General features: G+C 46.1%; 1 protein-coding gene across 4 annotated transcripts in view; it reads right to left on the bottom strand.

The window, feature by feature from the left end:
* Nucleotides 1–24,000, bottom strand: part of LOC143299037 (uncharacterized) — a 216,355-nt gene that overhangs the window by 27,229 nt on the left and 165,126 nt on the right. For all 4 annotated transcript variants that reach the window (XM_076612123.1, XM_076612124.1, XM_076612125.1 and 1 more), the window contains one exon: nt 8,860–10,053. In XM_076612123.1, the coding sequence (XP_076468238.1) occupies nt 8,860–10,053 (1,194 nt within the window). The remainder of the gene's footprint in view (nt 1–8,859; nt 10,054–24,000) is intronic.

The raw sequence follows: 24,000 nt of genomic DNA, 5'->3' as shown, positions 1-24,000 counted from the left end.
TCTTACCGGTGAGCATCAAAGCTGAAAGAACACAATCATGGACCGACAGTCACATCCTTGCTCACATCCTACTCAAAACCACACCAATCAGCACGATTTCAGTTCCAAACCATGAAGACAAAACACAGTAAAAGACCTGAGATTAACCAATTCTGCAACACCTGCATATGTGTCATATAATCAGGGCGAGTGCTCACCTTTCAATCGTTTATGCCCGTGACAATGGAGAACCACAGTTGAAGAGAGGCCAAAAGATGGGGCAGGGAGATATGGAAGAAATGAAGGGGGTGGGGGTAGGAAACCTTAAGAAACAAGCAAAAGAACCACTGAGTTCTACAGAAAATTACACAGAAGACATAAATTGCAGAATAAAAAGGAGAAAAAACCCAACCCGGTTCAATGAATTTCTAGAACAAGATGAGCTTCGAATTCAGACTCTGCAGAACACTTTTGTAGATTGGGGCAGTAGTTCAATGTGTAGTGACAACACCAAAAATGACGTCAGAAGCTGCCCCAGCAGGGGGTACAACACCTGGCAGTGGACTGAAGAAAATACCTGGTTTCTGTCTGGAACTATACAGATAAACCTGCCTCAGAGAAGAAAGGAAAAGACACGAAAAGTTTTCGGACAATTCCTCAAAGCAAAACGCCGCGGTTTTCAAGTGCTATCTCGGATGGAAGCTACTCACCTTCGGTTTTTTAAGATCAGCAAAATACACCACAGATACTCTACATTTGCCTTTTTTGTGAAGAAACATTTTGGGTTTGTGTGAATTGGCCGGGAATCTTTCTCCACACACAAACTTTCATCACTCTTGTTCCTAAAGATCTCCGAAGTTATATAGCTAATATTTTTGTTACTGTTCATAAAAAGTTAAGACGACAACAAGTTTGTCAGTTCACTACACTTGGCTACGTCGGCCTGCTGTGTTCTTTCTCGTTTTTGTTATCACATTAAAACATATCATAACAACGATGACATGCAATGTAAGACCCCATCACACTCACGAGACAGAGCAAGTTTTGGTGAATCCAACACATAAACAACTGAAGGTCAGATCCAAGCTGCCGCGACGTTGTGTGACCGCTGCGAACCACACCATGCACAAAGCACACACAACTACCTTTCTACTACCTACCCACCAGTCCAGCCAACCAGCTTCCATCGTGCCGGCTTGCTATACAGTTCCTGACCACTGGTCACCATCACAGGGACTGAAGTAATGGGCCGTGCAGAAAGTACTAGTGCAGAGAATCAGCATGAAAAAGCAGCATTACGAAAGACACGAACACCTATCATCACCCTGCGTCCCGCCTTCACCCACAGCCTCTGCTTGGTGGAGGGGTAACCGTATACCCCGTGTAAACCCCCTCCTCCTCTCCTAACACACCCCCACACCAAATCTGACTACTCTCTGCCACACATGCTCTTTGTTACTACAGAGGAAAAAAAGCTAAGATCGCGCGAGTCTTACCTTTCCTTTAGAATATATATATAACAAACCCTTTAGATTCACATAACAATACCACCACGATGAGAATGCAAAACACGTCTGTCAAAGTCACACTGCATCAGCATGCTACCGAAGCCAGAACTGCACAACGCAAACCCTGCCTCCCCTGTGCTCAGATAGCACCATGCCCTGTGCAGATGGTTAAAAAAAAAAAAAAAAAAAAAAGTGATGGAGGCAGTTTGAGGCAGGCAGGCACAAGCTGGAGACATACTCTCTACGGACTGTTTCACTGGCAGAAAGCGGCCACCACAGGCTGAGGAAGGAATGGGGGAGATGGGGGAGGAGGGGGGGCTTAGAGAGGAGGGTGATGAAACCCAACTCGCCACCCTCCCTATCATGCAGTCAGGGTGCTCTTGATCTGACAAGGACTTCCACCCCCTCCAGTCAGGGGACAAGACGTACCCACTTCAGCACGTCAGGACGATTCATTGTACACCCCCGCCCCCTTGGCTCTTTCTCCCTCTCTGCTTCATTCTTTGTGTTCCTTCTCTATCCTGTTCTTTCCTCAACCCTCATCACCCCTTCCTTTTTAGCCTCCAAGGACGCGTGCGACTCGGATCGCCTGTGGCGTCTCTTTTCTGTGTGTGTGTGTGTGTGTGTGTGTGTGTGTGTGTGTGAGTAACTGTATGTGTGCGTGCGTGCGAGCGTGTGTGCGCTACTTTTTCCTGCGTGTAGTTTTTATTTGCTTTTCCAATCGAAGTGGATTTTTCTACACAATTTTACCAGGGACAACCTTTTTGTTGCCGTGGGTTGTTTTACTGAGTGCATGCTGCACACGGCACCTCGGTTTGTCGTCTCATCCGCTGAAGTATGTTTTGAGACAAAATTTCAGCATCAACTTTGTTTCAGGAGTGGATCAATTTTCCGGAGAGTTCCAAGGAACGGCAACATGACGTGAAAAACCGTTTTGCATTGTGACCAACAATACATTTAAAAACAGAGGCGGTTTGGAGTTGCCGAAGTAAAAAAAAATTGAGGAAAAAGAAAGTCATGAACTGATTTCAGTTAGTTTGAAACAAAACGCTGTCGCAACAGATTCAGTTTTCAGCAGAGTTGAATGAAGTGATTCGATTTTCTTCGCGATCAACATTCAACAGTCAGTACTGTGGTTTCCAACAGAATCAAAAGATGCTTTCACAACATAATGATCCTCCATGGCACAGGCTCACCCAAAAGATTCTGAAAGAATGTGAAGATGAAGGTGGTGTGTGTGTGTGTGTGTGTGTGTGTGTTCAACATGGAAACTTGTCCAAATATAGTGGCAAACCAGAAAGGCAAGATAAAGCGTAACTGCGCGTTCTGATGGCAGACTGTTCAGCGTACTCCACACCGAACTGCGGCGTTGGGTTCGCCCGCTGTTGTGCTTTGAGTTCAAAATCTCATTCATACATTTTAGACGTTACCGCTCTTCCCTCTCTCTGACTCATCTGTCTGTGATTTCCTTTCCGCCTTGCTCACTGGCCAGGTGTAGCGGATGGGAGGGTAGAGGAGGGGAGGGGAGGGGGATAGACAGGGTGGGCTCAGCAACGATTTCTGGATGCAAAGCTTGGAGAAAAAAAAAAGGGGTGTGTGCGTGTGGTGGGGGTTGGGTGGGTATGCACTTTTTAAAAGCACCTACGCTTAAAAAAAAGAAAAGAAAAAAAAAGTGTTTTTGAACACGGCAGATGAAAAGTATACAGCCTTCATATATTACTGTCCCAGCTTCCAAAGACAACCGTTAACAGCTGTGCTCCTGTCAACTACTGTAAACTCGGTTGAAAAATGCTTCCTGTACAACAGCTGTGTTTTTATTTCATATATGTTTGTATTCGGCTTAAATATGTGTTTTACGTTTTGGCCTTTTATGTGTGCATCGGCCTCGACTGTAGGGTGGCAACTGTGCTGTGCGAACGATGAATCATTGGATGCACAATAAAATTTCAATCGGATTTGTAAGAATACATTTCATTGTATTCACAATCCTTGGATACACACACACACACACATATATATATATATATATATGTATATTGAAAACTGGTATCATTCATGATCGCAAATTAACAGTGGTATGGCGTACTGTATGCATAATAATGAGCAATGCAATGGTATCCGTTACTATTCTGTCACGGTTGAAAGTGCTGCCATGAAAAATGTATTCTGTTTAACGCTGGAGAACTCGTGAAAAACATGTTTTCTAGGATAAACTATTGTACTAGACTTTGCATTTCGCATCAGCTGGGTTGAAGCCAAACAGAAAGTCGATATTCCGCTCCCAACTAAAAAAAAAAAAAAAAAAAAAAAAAAAAAGTTCTGCACCCTGCTTCACAAGCACGTACAATGAGTACACACAACGGTATGCACGTGCAGCAGCATAGCTGTTGCCTCTTTGGGCCCGCGGCATCTGCTGTCAAGCACCCACCTCCCAACCCTCCTGTGCATGCCCCCCCCCCCCCCCCCACCCCCCTCAAGATTGTATCATTGTTTTGAGGCCGCAGAGAAGTGGCACAACTTACGCCTGCACTCCACGGCACAAAGCTGCCAAGACTATAGAAAGAACCTCCCTCCTCCCCAGTGCCTGCACCGCCGCCACCACCACCACCACACGGTAATCGGTTCTTGTGTTTCTGTTTAGTGCTTGCCTTGGAATCATGTGGTGTAAAGAGTGAGGTCGACTGCACTGCACACACTGCAAGATCCGCTCAACTGTACCAAAGAACCGAACCTGTCAATGGCTAACCATCCCATCCAGTTTGTTTACTTTGATTACGCAATTGACTGATAAAAGAGTTTTGTAGAGCACAGGTGTAGTGTCTTTGCTAAATGTACTTCACTGCGAGGCCACAGATACCACTGAATGTGTCCTTTCAACACACAGGTGTTTTGTCTCTCCACAACTGAACCAGTAAGATGTATAAAAGCATTTAGTATGCAGGTAAGTGAAGCTAACACGAGATACTGTTGAACTCCCAAAATAAAATCGGACGAAGAAATTTTAAATCCACTATCACTGAAATATATAATCCACATCCCGAAACATTTCAGATGTGAGGAAAAAAAAGGTATCGTAGAATATTAATGATGACTATTCCAAAACATACGCTTCATTCACCTCACCTCCCCTGCCCTCGCCTCCCCCCCCCCCCCCCCCACCTCGAACATCTGGATACAGCGGGGCGGGCAATCAAATAATGACACGGCTCATTAGGCAGCCTGTGATGTGACACTGACAGACAGGTAGGCACCGAGAGCAATGTCGAGATATGACTCACTACTGACCTAACTCCCTGAACCCCCCCCCCCCCCCCTCTCCTCACACTTCCTCACATCCCAGGATCCCATCCACCCCCCACCCCCCACTGAGATGTAAACACTCCGAGCCTTGACCCAACTTCCCGCATCTAATCATTAATCAATTAATCGCTCAATTAATGCACTCACATTCAAACCCGCCTTCCTTCCTTTACCTCAACAGTCACTAAGACTCGCACTGCTCGTTGCCACTTTCAAAATGTTAACTCGGCCGTAGAGTTATTCACGTCGTTCTTTCCTTCAGTTCTTTCTTTCTTTTTTTTTTCTTTCTTTCTTTTTTTTTTTTTTAAACCTCACCACGCACTCTGAACCTAATGTCGATCAGGTTTGCCAGAAAAAACACTCACAACTCCGAGCAACTGTTAAAACTACAAAAACTGGCACTGACTACACACACAAACATAAAATGTAAAAAATAAAAACAAAAAAAAAACCCACGACTGATCATTCAAACTGGCACAATGCGACTGCAACACGTAATGCGCGACGGTTTAAAACACACACACACATACACACACACTGAAGCAGTGTTTCGAATTAGCGTCCCTTGTGGCAAGGCAAACACAGTCATTTGAAAACGGCCGGAGCACGCGCTGTGCAGCCAGGTTAGCTCCCCTGGCAAACGGTTTCTCCCGTTTCCTGCTGGGCCCATTTGAACGGGGAGGCACGGCGCGTCATTGGTACGTTCCCCTGCAGGTCACACACACACACACACACCACACATACCCAACATCACACCGCACACCCTCCATTGAAAACTGAACTGGAGGCAGGGCGGAGCCTCTCTCTCTCTCTCTCTCCTCTCTCCCCTCCCTCTCTCTCTGTGTCACTGCAGCAAGGGTGAAAGACGTTGGGGGTGACGGTTTGAATAGTTGGCTGGTGGACACACGCACGCACACTGACGTTTCAGCAGCCCCAGCCAGGTAACAAGGTTTGAATGGAAAACTGAACCAGCTGTGTGTGTGTGTGTGTGTGTGTGTGTGTGTGTGTGTATTAGTATGTGTGTGAGTATGTTTGTGTGTGTTAGCGCGTGCGTGTTAGTGTATAATTGTGCGTGTCACAGTTGTGTGTGTGTGTGAGAAAGTGGGTGTGTGCGCCAGTGTGTGTGAATCAATATGTTCTTCTGAGCCAGTGTCAGTGTCTGTGTTTAGTGTAGTGTAGAGTGTAGTGTGTGTGTGTGTGTGTGTGTGTGTGTGTGTGTGTGTGTGTGTGTGTGTGTGTGTTCGAGCATATGTGTGAGGGCATCAGTGAGTGCGTACATGCAGTATGTGTGTGTGTGTGTGTGTGTGTGTGTGTGTTCCAGTGTGAGAAACATTGTAAAGATGTTTGTACTCGGTGTAACTGTCAGAATGACAGGTGGGGAGAAAGAGGGAACGATTCTGGCACGAATCGATCGAGCCACAGAAGTGGTGAAAGACCGAGTTCGGGCGTGTAAACGATCAGAAAAGGGGGGGAGCAGGGTGGGTGGGTGAGGGGGCTGGAAAAGAAAGACTGAGTGACTAAGAACAGGAGAAAAACCGAAGTACGGACGGAAATGCCAGTCGAAGAGAGAAATTGAGAAAGACTGAGATAGATAAAAGGTTTATGAGAGGGGTGAATGAGCAAAGGTGAGACAGAGAGAGAGAGACAAAGAGAGAGTGAGAGACAGACAGAGAGCCATGAGTAATGAGGGTCATCTTCATTCACCTTACCAGGTCTTTTGTACAGGTCTCCGAAGCAGTAAAACAAAAACAAACACAAAAAAGCCCACCTAAAAAAAAGCAACAACAATCCTAACTGCATTTAACACCCACAAGGCTACACCTTCTTAAATTTCATGTAACAATGTACTGTGGTATAATACACATGATACTCGGTGGTGGGCTGTAGCAAATGTCTTTCCCCATTCACCCCACACACATACACACACACGCGCGCGCGCGGATGAGAGAGAGAGAGAGAGAGAGAGAGAGAGAGAGAGTCCATCACCACCATCATCTGGGTATGTTTGCCACAGTTTGAGTCATGTGGTGAAACGGGCAGCTGAACCCACAGAATGGTGTTGGTACTGAGAGAAAGAGCAACAGCCAAGTGAATGTTTGCTCAAGTTAAACATCCTGGCCTACACATTCAGGACACATTTCTGCCTCAGTCTCCGACCGCATGACATCTGCTTCCACTTTCTGCCGTACTCTCAGTCCTTGCTGACGGGTAACCATAGCGTGGACTTGAACGGAAGAAAGGGGACTGATATTATCAAGGGAAGGGTGGGGCGTTAGGGAACTCCGAACTCCGAACTCAAAACGTTTTTTATTCAATGATTAAGATATTAGCCATGACCCATTCTTCCAATCTGTCCACATCAGTTACAACAGCACACATATATTTGATGGAAAGGGGAGAAAGAGAGAAGAAGAATAAAAGAAAAAAAATCACGCAGAAAGAATATGATAAAGAACACACACACACATACACACACAAAAAGATGGACAAGAGAGACAGACAGAGAGAGAGGGAGAGAGAAAGGGGAAAGGGGAGAGAAACATGTCATGAGTATCGACAACCAGATAACTATCGCCACAATGTTATCATCATCACATCCATGTAAGACAGCTGTAATTAATACTAAAATGACTACTGCCATCACCAATATCACTTATACGAGAAGGGAGAAACGGGGAAACAGTTAATTATTTGCAGTGTGTAAACTCAGAACTCAATTTATTTGTTGTAAAATCCATTTAAGGAACAACTGACTGATGGACACTAAAACTTACTCAAACACACCAAACATATAAAAGCAGTAAATTATACTTGCAGAATCCTTCACGTGTGTGTGTGTGTGTGTATGTGTGTGTGTGTGTGTGTGTGTGTGTGTGTGTGTGTGTGAAGGAGTGAGAGAAAAAGAGACAGAGAAAGAGAGAAAGATACAGGGACTGAGAGACACGAGACGGGCCTGTTTCACGGTAGACAATTCTTCCTTGTACATTTAACGCTGACGACACGGGTTACTCCCCTTCTTCCGAGGCGACTGATTTGAGAGGCGTTTTCCAAAGCACGCGCGAAACACACACACACACACATGTGAAAGATAACATCACATACATTTTCTAACAAAGGTTCAAGAGCTACTGAAATGCTCCAAACTTTTTGATAGTATCATATGTAATGGCACTCTTGACTGCGGCGTAAAAGAACTGACCAGCGACAGGACTATAATAACGATTATTCATCGTTGCCAGACACAGAAACCACTGACAGGTGACCAGTGTTAAGCTGCATGAACATGTTTTGTAGATATTTTTTTATGGTGTTCTGGGCGCTTGCCCGCATTTCAAGCTTTACATTTAATTGTTCTCTTTGGAACAGAAAAGAGTATATGGGGCATGTTTTTTCCCCATGATTTCTGCGATCAGCTAGCACTAATAAACCTGAACAACGTTGTGATTTTCCACCCCTACTTCAGCGGGGGCAGTGGTACTTGGATGTGCTTTCTTTTTTCCGCTGGACCAGTTTTTGCATGCATTTGTACACCATAACTACGAAACAGTTAAATAATAGGTGTATACATATCCTTGTTGATTCAGGATGTCTGCACTAATACAGTCGTACATGGCATTACGCACATGCATTGTCTGAGTCTTAATGACTACTTTTTTTAATTTTTGTCCTTTCAAAAATGAGGATTGACAGTGAAACACACACACACACGCGCGCGCGCGCACGTGCACACACCACACACACACACACGCGCGCACATACACACCCACCACAACACACACACCACACACACACACCACACCACACACCAACCACAACACACACACACACCACACCACACCACACACACACACACACGCATCAACAATGAAACAACACCAGAAGAGGCTGTGGTAGGGGCATTTTAAAGAAACGTTGTGTTTGGTCAAAAGATTCCGAGTTTCACAACGATGATAAAAATCAATATCATAAACACAAACATGGCCACACACACACACACACACACACACACACACACACACACACCACCGCCGCCACCACCACAAACGAACGACAAAATCTTCCTGATACTCACGGATCCAATTTCTCCTGCTCCCCAGGCGCGAAAGGGCCACCACTCTCGTTCAGCAGTTCTGGAGGAGGCGGAGGAAGGTGTGATGGATCCACCACCAACCCCACTCCGTCATGAGCGTCCCTGTCAGCCGGAGAGAGAGGGGGTGGGGGCACGTCTCGCCTCTTCCCGGCAGGACTGCGAGAACTGTCCTTCAAAGGGGAAACACTCCCACTGTCATGCGCATGACTGTCCACCAACTTCCGGTCTCGGGGCACTTCCGGCGGCGGCAGAATCTGCCATTCCGACACTTTGGCGAGGAAGTCGGCCACGCCCCTGTCCCTGGGCAGAGGAGGTTCTCCCCGGGGTGGTGGCAGCTGCTGCTCTGGCCGGGGCGGCGGGGGTTTCTGTTCCCGTGGGGGGACCGGCGCCGCTCTCTCCGGTAACTGTGGAGGCTTGGCCGAGCTCGGGGACGTGGTGACGGGTTTGGTGTCTCTGTCCACCACCACGCTCACTGGCGGCTCGCTGCGGACCTCCTTGGTGTGGGAACTGCTGAGAGAAGCGGACACGCGAGTCTCCACCACTGACGAAAAGTCCGAGATGTGGTGATGCTGCTGGGCGAAGGCGGAGGAAGCTGGCATCGCTCCTCCCAGACCCGTGTCCACGCTGCACGCGGAAGGAGAGGAGGAGGAGGGGGAGGAGACAGCAGGGACGAGGGAGATGGTCGCCGAGGAGGAGCAGACGGGCGGCGTCGCTTCCTGCGCCGTCATGGGCTGCCGCTTGTAGGAGGTGGAGAGGCCCGTGGGGGGAGTGCGCGAGTGCAGCACGCTCACGGAGCTGGGAGGGGTGGTGATGGAGGCGGAGGAGGAGGAGGAGGTGCTACCCCTCATCCCTGAAAACTTCACGTCCAGCTTCCTCAGCTGGGCGGTGTAGGCGTCGTCCCTGGGGGAGAGCCGGTCCCGGCACTGCTGCAGCACCGCCTTGAAGTCCACCCGGCTCTCGTCAACCTTGCTCCCCTCACCCCCACCGGAGGGCTCTGACTTCTGGGTCCCCTCCTCCTTCCGCGGGCCGTAGTTCCGTGGGGGCAGGGCCGGAGGGGGGCCAGGTTCGGGGCTGGGGGAGCGGGGAGGGGGAGGCGGGGGCCGGCGTCGTGGGGGCGGCCCCGGGATGTTCTGGTAGGCTGTGGTGGAGGCCATCACGCCAGAGTCCGTGTTACTTCTGCACAGCAACCAACAGTGCACTGGTTAGGAATGTCGGGAAAGAGAAGTTGGTGCGGGAAATCAATACGCCCTTTTTCTCTCCATCTGTCTATTCATACCTACAAAGCTGTGATGCTGCACTGGATAGAATTGAGAAAGAACAAGATCAATATAAAAAAACAACAACAAAAAAAAACCAACAACAAAAAACCAACACACACACACACACACAAACAACAACAACAAAAGAACACACACACACACAAAACAACAACAACAACAACAAAAAAACACACACACACACACACACACACACACACAAACAACAACAACAAAAGAACACACACACACACAAAACAACAACAACAACAAAACCCAAAAAAACCACACAACAACAACAATGGTACAGATAAGCAGATCTTAAATATATTACTTCCCTACTTCCATCTCGCTCTCTGTTCATTCATATGCCCAAATAATTGTTCTGTATCATTATGTCCCCAAATGGCGGCGTCCTGTTCAGCTCATTAACTGCTTCTAATTTAATTCACGTTCTTTCACTCTCTTTGTTTCTCTTTCTCTGTCCTTTCGTCTACATCACAGTAGTAATACTTTCATGTCACAGATTCTTGCATGCTTGAGTTTGCCATATATTATTGTAATTAATATTTTGGTACAAAACTATAGAAAAAAAAGTGGAGGTCACTGAACAAAAACAAAATAATAACTTGCGTATCTATCATTTTCGGAAACAACGGATTCATTTTTTTCTGTGTCTCTCATATCTTTAAAACACGCCGTCGATCAACCCAGTTATGCACAGAAACTTTGATTGATTGAAAGAGAGAGAGACACAGAGAGACAGAGAGAGAGACAGAGAGACAGAGAGGGTTGGTGTGCGAGAGACAGCATACGTGTGTGTTTGAATGTGTGAATATGAGCGCGTGAGTGTTTGAGAGTTTGTGCAAAAAGAGACATACATGCATACATACATACATACAGACAGACAAACACAAACAACAGGCAGGAAGAGAGTAGTAACACACACACACACACACATTCTAATCCCCCCCCCCCCCCCCCGCCCTCCCCACAAAAAAAGAAAAACCGTAATGGGTTTTCCATTAGTCCGACACACAAAGCGATAGACCTCAGCCCACCAATATTTGTCTTACAATGTCAACTGCCACATGCCATCGGTGGGCAGAAAGTGTCCACAAGGAAGCGGGCTTGCTGGGACAGGAATGTAACGGGTGGCTCCTGTGAAGGAATCCACATGGCACTCGGGTGGCAGTGTAACGTAGGCTGTGTGGAGACACGAGTACTCCATGCTAGTCGATTGTTGTTTAAAAAAAAGAAAAAAAATCTATTCGAGCTCAAAAGATCTAGGACGTTTTAAATGTGAATTTCCAGCAGCTAAAAATCAATTTTAAACCTAACCTACGCACTTTCTCTTTTTGTGTTGTTTGCGTTCTCCGTCTTTTCCTTGATGAAGTGGCTTTTGTTCGGTTTTTTGGGGGGCTGAGTGGGGTGGAGTTCTTGTAAGTGCAAAAATGTATGAATTTCTTTTCTGGTGTTTCAAAATACTGGCTGACCTGGAAAAATACAACTCAACGGATTAACTCACTAACTGATCGATGCACATATCACATGACAATCATCTTCTGTAATCTCTTTCTAGTTTGATATAAACACAAGATGAAAACTTTGATAAGGCGATTATCGTCTGGATCAAGTCCGCTCTGTTCACAGCTCCACCGGAGACTGATTCGGCGAAAAACAAAAGAACGTGACTGCGGCATAAACAGATAAAAAGGTTATCACCACAATCTTTCACTGATGTTGAATGGCTTCTATGTCATGTCAAGGTGTTCCACTGTGCCAGCTTCTTCACGAAACGTGGATAGAAAGTGTGGACAGGTGATCGACATCACGTGGAATAATTTTAAGGACCCAAAATGTCATCAACGCAGCCACGAATGAAAAATATAATCATGGTCTGCGCAGCGGTTATGAAAGACACCCACTCACGGTCAAACTCAAAACACTTTGAACTTCCCCAAATAACAGCAAACACAAAAGTAAAAGCATCTGCAGTTTCTACTAACACACAATGGAAACGTTTTCAGAGATAGAAGGCCAAAGGTGTTGACAGTTCCTCCAGCAAACAGCGGTCTGATTACTGATTCATTGCTCCGTGTTTCTCCTCAGCCTACACACACACTGCCTCTCCACATGATTCAACAAACCTTTCTCTCTCTCTCACACACACACACACTACGTGTTCAGTATAAAGACACTCATTCTCCACTCCCACAGTGTATCACCCTGTCTGAGGTACGGAATTAATAATGCTGAGGGAAGACACGTGGGTTGACTGACAACGATCTCTCCAGCCTTACTCCTGTGTGTGTGTGTGTGTGTGTGTGTGTGTGTGTGTGTGTGTGTGTGTGTGTGTGTGTGTGTGTGTGTGTGTGTGTGTGTGTGTGTGTGTGTGTGTGTGTGTGTGTGTGTGTGTGTGTGTGTGTGTGAGTGAACGTGTGTGTGAGTGAACGTGTGTGTGTGAATGTGTTTATGTGTGCGTGCGTGCGTTCTTGTGTGTTTGTGTGAATGAGAAAGAGAGGCAGACAGACAGAGACAGAGAGACATAGAGACACACAGAGAAAGAGAATGAAAGAGAGAACAACGTGTGTGTGTTTGTGTGTGTGTGTGTGTGTGTGTGTGTGTGTTGTGAAGGCAGATCTGAGTGTTTGTGTGTGTGTGTGTGTGTGTGTGTGTGTGTGTGTGCGCGCGCGCGAAGGTAGATCACTGTGTGTGTGTGTGTGTGTGTGTTTGAGATTAGAGACAGAGAGAGAGGGGGGCGGTGTATGTATCTCTAAAGGTTAGAAATGACGGAGAGCAGGGGCTGGGTTGGGGAGAGAAACCGGACACAGACGTGTACGTCAAACAATCTGGCCATCTGTGACGTGACTGTCAGTCGGCCATACAATCAGTCAGTGTACCCGACATCCTCCCCTTCTTTGTCATGAATCTTGACATCATGATTTCATAAATGTTTATAGGACCGTGACTTCATAACTCCCGACCCCCCCCCCCCCCCTCCTCTCTCTTTCTGCCTCTGTGTGTGTGCGTGCGTGAGAGTGTGTGTGTGTGTGTGTGTGTGTGTGTGTGCGTGCGTGTGCGTGCGCACGCGGACGTGTGCGTGAGTTGTGCTGTGGTGTGATTAAGTTGTTTGTGTGCGTGTATGCATGCGTACGTGTATGTGCGCGCGCAAGTGCGCGCGCGCGCGCGTGTGTGTGTGTGTGTGTGTGTGTGTTTGGCTGTCGTGTAAGTGCGTGAGTGAATGCGCGAGTGTGTGTGTGTGTGTGTGTGTGTGTGACTGTGTCTGTGTGTATGCGCGCGCGAAGGCATCGCGCGCGTGTGTGTGTATGTGTGACACACTACCTACAACGTCGATCAGCGAACGGAAGCGACTGTAGAGTAGTGTGGTGTGGTGTGGTGTTGTGTTGTGACGCAGCTGGGAGAAGCCAGTTCCACATGCCTGGCGCTCACTCAGGCGTGGCGACAGGCCACGACAAGAGCACTGTTGTGTTTAGTCCCTCCTGCCCCTCCTCCCCACCCCCATCTTCCTCCGCCCCCCACCCCTCCATTCCTCCCTTTTCTGCCACCTCTCCACCCACCCGCAACCCCCCTCCCCGTCCCCTTTACCTTTACACAGACGAGGTAATGTTTTATCTGGAGTTTTGTCTTGCAATTCATTGTCGTTACGCCCTCTTTGTGCCCTGTATTTCTTTCTCTTTCCTCTTTTATCACATCAAACTCAGCTTAACTGCTCGTTTAAATGACGGATACGGATTTTATTAATTATGTGTTGGGACCAAATTGACAAAAAACAACAACACATTTTGCAGAATAGAAGATAGTGGCATTTATATCCAGACCTTCTTTTCAGAGCTGTAAAAGAACATGAGGATGAAACGATGTCTTCAGGCAATGTTTTTGTGTGAGTGATGTGGATATCATGATCATGTAACGTCATTAACATTGTAAGACAGAGGGGAATGACAGTGAAGGGGAGAGAGAGAGAGTGAGAGAGGGGTAGTGAGACAGACAGAAAATCGTGACTACTGTCGCGTGTGACATTCTAAATACCTCAAACAGCCCTCACAGAGTTACTCATCTTAGAATTAATCACTTCCTCTTTCCCACCCTCTCATATCATTGTCACGCTTCCTTAAACTCCGCAGGTTACTACCCCACCCACCCCCATCACAGACAGTTTAAACTGATGATGCTTGTGCCAGGTACTCGACAGCTCAAGCTTGTTTTTATCGTCATGGGCCTGTGTTTGGGTCAAACCTTTCCAGTGGCGCACATCACCGAAACACGTATGTACCTGCACCATGACTTGTGTAAAGCCGGGCGACGCTGGTATTATCATATGGGCCATTTCTCACCACTGTCTGTAAGTTGATATGAAATTAATATGAAGGTGTTAAGTTGTATTACTATTTAGAACAATGAAAGGTTCATTTAGCGTCAGTGAACTACGTCTATGTGAATGGTATACTCGCTTCCTTCGTTGATTGTGCGGGAATGCGCGCGCGTGCATGCGTATGTGTGTGCGTGTGTATACGTTTGTGTATGACTGTGTGTGTGTGTGTGTGTGTGTGTGTGTGTGTGTGTGAGTGTGTGTGTGTGTGTGTGTGTGTGTGAGTGTGTGTGTGAGTGTGTGTGTGTGTGTGTGTGTGAGTGTGTGTGTGTGTGTGTGAGTGTGTGTGTGTGTGTGTGAGTGTGTGTGTGAGTGTGTGTGTGTGTGTGTGTGTGTGTGTGTGTGTGTGTGAGTGTGTGTGTGTGTGTGAGTGTGTGTATGACTGTGTGTGTGTGTGTGTGTGTGTGTGTGTGTGTTGTGTAGTGGCGTCCGTGTGTGAGCCCATCATAAACTACTCCGGATGAACTGAATAAACAAAACAGAAAGAAGAAAACAACCACTACCACCACAACAAACAAAGGGTTGTGTATTTCTGTGTACAGTTTGAACGACCACTGTCGATAGACAGATGTTATAGAGCTCCTGTCACTTATCTTCCTTCGGTTAAAAGTTAATCATTTATTAACACGTGCATTTCTTTTTTCTCCATTTTACTTATTATATACCCAGGCTGTCTGGTAATGTACGAGAAAAACGTCAGTTTAATAACTAACGAACACGGGAAATACCTGCGGCCAATAGATTACGACGATAGAACAGCTGATAACAGGAACTGTTAATGTTCAAACGTAGAAAGTAATGTATCTGTGTTCTTCATTCACCTTTGTCCACAAGGGGTAGGGTGTGGAGTGGGGGGGGGGGGGGGCAAGATGGGTTTTGTAAGCACTTGTCATTCTGACAGGTCGCAAATCACTGCTGACAACGTGAATGCAGGTAAGTGTGGGCAGAGAAAAGAAAAAGACGTGTCCGGACTTCCTCATGAGCGCGAGTGAGTGAGAGAGAGAGAGAGAGAGAGAGAGAGAGAGAGAGTGCGTGTGTGTGTGTGTGTGTGTGTGTGTGTGTGTGTGTGCGTATGGGTGTGTGTGTGAGTGTGTGTGTATGTGAGTGTGTGAGTGTGTGTATGTGTGTGTGTGTGTGTGAGTGTGTGTATGTGTGAGTGTGTGTATGTGTGTGTGTGTGTGTGTGTGTGAGTGTGTGTATGTGTGTGTGTGCGTGTGCGTGTGTGTGTGTGTGTGTGTGTAGAGCTCGGTGAATGGATGAATGCGTGGGTGGAAGAGTGAGACCAGAGTGCGCGCATGTGTGTGTGGCAGAAATAGAGAGAGAGAGAGAGAGAGAGAGAGAGAGAGAGAAAGGCAGAGAGAGAGAGGGTGTGTATGTGTGTGTGTGTGTTGTGGGAGGGGGGGGGGTTGTGGGCGGGTGGGGAGCGGGGCAGACATATAGACAAAGACAGAGAGGCAGAGAAACAGACAGACAGAGAGATAGGCAGATTCAGAGAAAGGGAGAGAGAGCTGTGTTATCATGGAGATGAATCACACCAACACAGCAATTCCTGATCTACCATGTGTGCCGTGTGAGTCTGCACCTGGCAGGATAGATAGATGTGTACCACTGACAGGAGAGACAGGGAGAGAGGTAGACAGATAGGAGTGGTGGCAAGGTTTTGCCGAGCTGTCCGGATACAGTTTGTACCTTGAGTAGACTGACTGTGGGAATCCCTCATGTCAGTGTGACGTCAGGGCACCTTCCCTTCCGCTGACGTCACCGATGGAATGCCCTGATGGGTGTTGGTCAGACTCCAGAAAGTCACGAAAGTACTGTTTAATATATATATATATATCGGCTGTCTCACTTACGCACTACTCTTCCTCCTGCCCCCCTTCCTCCCATCACGATGTCCGGGTTCCCGCTTTCATATATATATATGTTTGGAACTAGCTTGGTTGTATGCCCTAGTCTGACCGGCACCCATTTTCGATTGCTTGATTAAAACCAATCGACCCCACACAAGTCCCTCGCTAGCCTTCTCACTCTCTCTCTCACTCGCGCACGCACACACACACACACACACACACACACACACACTGGCAAATACAATCTACTGTACTTTTACTGACGTTTTCACTGACATAGTTATTCCAACATTTTCAATACTCTCCTTGATATAGGGTTCACGTATCGGTTAGTGGGTTGACCACTACTGTAAGCTCTTTTGCCTTCAAGCGATAGAATATTGGTGGCTGCTGATCAGATTGTGTGTGCGGTGTGCGGTGTGTGTGTGTGTGTGTGTGTGTGTGTGTGTGTGTGTGTGTGTGTGTGTGTGTGTGTGTGTGTGTGTGTGAGAGTGAGTGTGTACGTGCGTGCGTGCGTGCGTGCGTGCGTGCGTGTGTGTGTGTGTGTGTGTGTGTGTGTGAGTGTGTATGTGACTACGTGTGTGCATTAAGTTTGTGTCTGTGTATGGGTGAATATGTGTATCCATGGGTGTGTTTCTGTATGTGTGTGTGAGAAGGAGATAAAGACAGACAGAGAGAGAGAGAGAGACAGAGAGAGAGAGAGACAGACAGACAGACAGACAGAGTGTGCGCGTGTATGTGTACGCGCGCGCAAACTCATGCGAGTGTGAATTTTCCACCGTGCGGACGAATATCTCTCACTCCGTCCCTTATCCACACACTAGCAGACCCCCAGGGTTCTGCAATGATGTCAGCCTCCTTGTGGGGTCCCCGACAGCTCATGGAACACTGTCACTGCATCTGTAATCCGATGACACCCCCCTAGGTGAACTCTGGCAGGGGAGACCACCTGTGTCCCATGATCCGATTGCCTCCCTTGACCTGACATCCCCGAGCTGACGTAAGACGGGGGCTGAGGACCTCTTTAGCTTCCGTGGCGGACTCATACAATCAGGCACTCGGTTCAAAGGGCAAGGAGTGAGGGTGGAGTGGGGTGCGGAGAGGTTCGGGAATCTACATGGTCTCCAATATTGCTTCGATATTCTTGGGATGTTTTGATTTCTTGAGTAATTATACAAGAAAGAAGAAGAAGAAGAAGAAGAAAAGACTCGCGGCTCGTGTAACTTCAAAGAAATTTCGAAAAGTGTTAATAATCCATGCACATTCTACAGCTGTCTGATGACTTAAAAAAAAACCAAAACAAAAAAAAACCATCGTCGAAAACACGAGCGCCGGTTTGCACGCGCGCGCGCGCGTGTGTGTCCCGGTGTGTGTGTGTCCCGGGTGTGTGTGTGTGTGTGTGTGTGTTTGGAAGGGGGGAAGATAGAGGAGGGAGTATGTGTGAGAGAGTAATAGAGGGTAGGAGGTAGACAGAGAGAGAGAGAGAGAGAGAGAGAGAGAGAGAGAGAGAGAGAGCTACAGACAGACAGACCGACAGACTCGGGAAAGAGAGAGAGAGGGAGAGAGAAGACTTGAGATGTTCAACGTGAGGTCGCCGACATGTACACATGGTGGATGCAAATGCTGCACAAACACATCTTACACTAAGCGAAAAGAAAAAAAAGCACAAATTAAAGAACAACAGAATGAGAGACAGAGAGACAAACCATTTTAAGCAGGAACAAAGGCAGACAATCTCCCTTCACCCACCCTTCACTCTCAGACAAAACAGGTTTGTTCAACAATCCCACCCCCACCATAACTTTTCCTGCAAGTCTTTCCTTTGCGCTTCTTCCTTTTTTGAAAAGAAAAACCAAAAAACAAAAACAACAACAACAACAACAACAAAAAAACCCCAAAAAAACCCAACCAACAAACAAACAAACAAAAAAACCCAAAAAAAACCCACAAACACACACACACACAAAAAAAAACCACCACCAACAAAAAAACAACGTGTCTGGCGTTGCATCAGTGAAGCGGAAACATGACAAAAATGGTGTGTTGTAAATCTGGCAGATTCTGCTTGAAGGCCCCCTAGGATTAATCAGTGAACCTGAACCACAGCCCCCTACACATGTTCCTCCCCTGTTTGTCTGCTTGCCTGTCTGCATGTTTTTGTTCTTTTGTGCAGCTTACGTGGCCGAACATGTAACAAGCTGTTGTTTTTATTTCTTCTTTCTTGTTTTGATTTGGATGTTTCATGCGTTATCCAAAACACGTTTATTGCAATGCGTTCCTTCACTTATTTCTTATTTAGTCGATCAGTTATGAATTTATTGCTTCAACAAATATTATGTAGACCTGCACGTTTTATGATTTCATTCGCCCTCAGTGTTATCTAGGCCAGTCGAGCGAGCAAGAGCTATTTTTCTTTCAATGAATTTCTTTTACATGTAAATGTGTTGTGTATTGCTTGTTTGCAACAAAGCATTCTTTTAATTAGTTTTGCCATATGTTATGTACGGCTTGTTAGTGTAACAATGGACAGGTTTTTATTTTATTTCCTTTTTTACAATGTCGTTCGTATTGACTTTGCTGATTGAGCAAATACCTAATGGTCTAGTTTTCCTTAATTTTGTTTTCCTGATTTGGTATATGATATTGGCAGTTTGTAACAATGAATTCCTTTTCATCAAGCCCCAGTAGAAATAATGTCGGTCGATTGTCTGTGTGTCTTATCAAGTCGAGTTCTCAGGCAATGAAGCCTACTTCATGTCGTGTTTTATTTACAGTTGGCTCTTCTACCGTACATTAAAGCGTTTAGAGGAATGAACGTAAACAGGTTAAAATAATAACTTGAGAAAAAGATTTGGATGTACAGAAGTAAATAAGCGATACGTCGTGTTATTCATAGCTTGTCTAAACTGATGTATTCCATTTCACCGTAGCCAAAGTAACTCAATGTTTGTATATTTTATATTCTACAACTCTGATCGTCCGTCTGCATATTGTACCTGGCCAATTTTGAACTGTTTTCCGTCACACAGGTGAGATGTGCTGTTTATAGCTTGTAGTAACAATATTATGTTTTTCATCAGTCTTTGGCCTGATAAACGTGCTTGAGGGAGATGGATTTAAGGCCGGGCTTGCCTATGCACGCTTACCACAAACGCACGCTGCACACACACACGCGCGCGCGCAAATAAATACGTGAACACACACACTGACTAACACACCTACTAGTACACACGCACACACACACATTCTCTCTCTCTCTCACGATTAAGAGACCGTCAGAACTGAGCAGGCTACCTATCCTCCTAAACCCAATACTTACACAATCTCCCATGCTTGAAATACTTATGATTACACCACTTTTCGATCATAGTAACATCTTGAAAAAAGAAGACACAAAAAGAAAGAGATCAAAAACCAAACATAGTATCCCGAACCCTAAACCCACAATTATGTGCACTCACCATCACGGTAATCCTCGTCAAAGCCTCACACTCTGCTGACTGTTATACGACGGAAAAACCCACACACACGCACGCACGAGACGGACACCTCTACTTCCACCACAGCACTGAAACACAACCACTCTAAGCCTAATCAGCAGGCTAGAGACAGAGAGAGGAGCAGGCGGCACAAAGCAAAGAAAAAAAAAACGAAAAAAAAGAGGAGTTTTTTTGGATAAGTTCCAGACGCGGCACGCTGCCGGATACCCCCCCCCCCCCTACCACCACATCAGAGAAAAAAACCACCACCAAGAAACACAAAAAAACAAATCCGGAGAAACACGAGTAAAACGACGCTTGTGTGTGTGTGGGGGGTGTGTGTGTGTGTGTGGGGGGGGGGTGGGGTGTGTGTGTGTGGGGGGGGGGGGGGGGGGGGGCGTGTGCGTGTGTGTGTCCGTTTGCTTGCGTGTATTCTTTTCCCCCCCTTTTTTTTTCACCTGCACGACCTATTTGCCGGATTCAGCCCTCTCACCTGTGGAATCACCTCAGTTTTCTCCCTCACTCATCCAACCCTTCACCCCCTTTTCCTCTTCACTTCCAACACAGGCTCGGTATTTATACCGGGCCCTAGGTCCCCCCTCCCCCACCTCTTTCCACCCACCACATACACTTCTTTCTTTATTGCCTTAGCCCTACTGCTTATCTCTCACCCTCCCCTTCTGTCTATCCACCCACCTCCACGTCCAGTTCCCAGCCCTCTTCTTTCTTCTCCCCCCCAGTCCATTCATTCCTGCTGGTTCTGTTTGGATTTGGATTGTTTAAGTAAAGGTTCCAGTCGATGTTTGGTGGTCTGGGCCAGCCTGGCTTCAACACGGAGCCCTATATAACCCCTCTTTTCTCTCCCTCTCTCTCACTCACTCGCACACACACACACACACACACACATACACACACACACACACACACACACATATACACACACTTGATACTCCCCACAGCCCCCTTATTCTCTCTCCGTCTCTCTCTCTGCCCTGCGTCTTTCTTCTCTTAACTTCCCAGCAGTTGTTGGATAGAAGCACCCATCCCACGGTTTTGCCTCCAACCCGGTCTGTCTTTCCTCGTATATATAGAGAGAGAATGCGAAGGAAGTCCCAGCAGAATCTGGGTTGCCGTTATTAGCTTAACCCTAAGTCGGTCGTTCAGATTTCGCCAAACGTATACCAAGTAAACAATGCAGGAAAACAACAACAACAACAACAACGACAACAAAACACAAGAAACCGACAAACGCGCAGGAACAGGTGGATGAGAACTGACGAAAAAAGCGCGAATGGGAAGGAGAGATGGAGCGGAGATGAAGTATGATGAAAACAAGACTGAAGAAGAGGTAAGGTAGATGGGAGAGTGGGAGAAGAAACAACAGAAAAATAAACGCATTGGGCAAGGGGCTGGGGGGTGCGGGGCTGGTGGTGGGGTGGGGTGGGGGGAGAGGGAGATAGAAAAAAAGAAAAAAAAGTAAAGGGGGAACAATATCTGTTTTATCAGCTAACTCTCACAGTGCACTTTTATTGTCTCGTCTCTAATTTTTACCCCCACGCCTTTATAATATAATTATACACACACACACACACACACACACACACACACACACACACACATATATATATATATATATATATATATATATATATATATATATATATATATATATATATATATAACCGGAAAGCACCAGTTTCAGTTATTAGGAGTGGTGCCACAGGTGTGTGCGCGCACACGTGTTTGTGTTATATTTGTTCTTCAGTGTGTGTGTGTTTGTGGTCTTTTTGTGTGAGAGAGACAGACAGACAGACAGGCAGGCAAACTAAAAATGGACAAACAGAATATATATTGCCGGTGGGGATAACCCAGAGAATGCAGGAAGGTAAACTGTTTTAAGAATCAAGTTTTTCTTTCTCTTCATCTCGCTGTAGTTTTAGATAACACCACATTTTTTCTCGTTCGATCCTTCTCTTTCATACGGAAAAAAAGGAAAGAAGAAGAAGAAAAAGGGACCAAACCATCACCACCACCGCACACCGCTGCTGGGAAATTCCTCGCAGTGTTCAGATTAAAGCATGCACCCTTCTTTGCCAATCTGAGAAGATCCTTTACCTGAGCTATCAACAACACGAACCAACGCTGCTCCGCCAACCTATTAGATTCTTCATTAAAACCTATTAGCTGCTTCGTTACCACTCATTTTTTTACATCCTTCGAGCCAATTTGTTTAATACAGGCTTGAATAAACCGTAGTCTCTTCAAATATAAAAATCACACGCTGTTCCCTTACACCATCACACCCCTCCCTGAATAACAACAACAACAAAATTATCAAAAGAGTTATGTAACTGATTATCACCGTGTTAATTTAATAAGCTATGTTGGCACGAGTCAAGAAAACTACTCTCCTATAATAAACTGCGCACTGCTCGGTGCGATGTCAAAATCATTCGTACATACCTTACCAAATTCCAGACATCGATACTGCATCTCTCTCTCTCTCTCTCTGTCTGTCTCTCTCCCCTTCCATAGAAACAAGTCTATCTTTGATTAATGACGCATGATTACATACCAATCTGCCCATCTATCTTTTGTCTTTTTCTTCTTCTTTCTGTCTCTCTGTCTCTCTCTCTCTCTCTTGGGAGGGGCTGTGTGGGTTTTTTTTGTTGGTTTTTTGGTTTTTTTTTGTTGTTTTCTTGTTCTTTTTTTTTCTTTTTTCTTTTTTTTCTTTTTTTTTTGGGGGGGGGAGGGGGTGCATGGTTTGATCTTTTTCCTTCATGATATGATGATGTTTGTATCATGATTATGTAGATGTACATGTTTATTATGTAGATGTTTAAATGTGAATGTGAATGTCATGTCTTTATTTCTTCATCTCTTTGCTACTTTGTGGATGTTTTGATTCATTTTCATTTTCCATTTGCCCTGAGGGCTGGATGAAAAAAGAGCACATGTATGCTTATTCCACTTCCCTCAATAAAAAAAAAAAAACTTCGTTCGTTCGTTCTCTCTCTCTTACTCTGTCCTTTCTCTCTTTTCTATCCTTTGTTTGCTTTACGTATATTGGCGCTGTTCTTTATAATGGATGTTAACACGGAAGCCCCCACCCCCTTACCCCTGTTGTCACGGGCAGAAAGGCCTAAACAATAAACCATGCAGACTTCAGACTTCTCCCCTTCCATGTCTCTTTCTCTATTCTCTCACAGGACAAGAGAAAGCACAGGGATTTCCAGACAGACCCACACTGCTGGGTGGATTAGGAAGACTCAGGGAACCAATCGATCATGGTTACCCCGAATATACCGGTTTTTCCTTATCAGTTTGGTCATGAAGACCTGACCTTGGGCACTGTCTGAGCTGACCGAAGTGATCGATCTTGATATGATAGTTCTGGTCAACGCAGGACTTCGCTTGGATTGCTTTTAACACTGGCGGAGTGGACATTGTATATTATATGTGTTTGCCCAAATTCTTGTTTTCTCACACTGCCGTAAATCTGTTACGTGTTTCGCCCCTTCACTCAACTATGGCAGTGAAATCTCTTCCACCAGCCCTCCTCCTCTTTTACACACCCCTCCACACACACACACACACACACACACGCGCACACACACATACACGGACACACTCGCGCGCGCGCATACACACACACGGACACACATACAATCGTACGCACACCCTCACAAAAAAAAATCAATCCTCTCTTCTAATGCGTGGAGCATGTATCAATAGTTTTCACCATTGGCTTAACTAAAGTCGTGCATAGATTTATATATCTGTCTGCCTCTCTATTTATCTATCTATCTTTTCCATGTGTGTGTGTGTGAGCATGCGCGTGTTTGTGAGTGTCTTCCTCTGTGTGTGTGTGTGTGTGTGTGTGTGTGTGTGTGTGTGTGTGTGTGTGTGTGTGTGTGTGTGTGTGTATGTGTGTGTGAACAAACCAAAGAGAGGAGTGGAAGGCACAGAGAAAGAGACATAGGGAAACAGAGAGATGCACAAATATAGAGAGACATACAGAGAGAGAGAGAGAGAGAGAGAGAGAGAGAGAGAGAGAGTAATGAGGAATAGAAAGTGGGAAAATGGGATGGAAATGAAACATTTCTGATCTTAGTTCTCTCTCTCTCTCTGTCTGTCTCTCTTTC

The sequence above is a fragment of the Babylonia areolata genome, chromosome 24 (genome assembly GCF_041734735.1).
Source record: "Babylonia areolata isolate BAREFJ2019XMU chromosome 24, ASM4173473v1, whole genome shotgun sequence".
Taxonomy (NCBI): Eukaryota; Metazoa; Mollusca; class Gastropoda; order Neogastropoda; family Buccinidae; genus Babylonia; species Babylonia areolata.
This window is presented reverse-complemented; position numbering and strand designations above follow the sequence as displayed.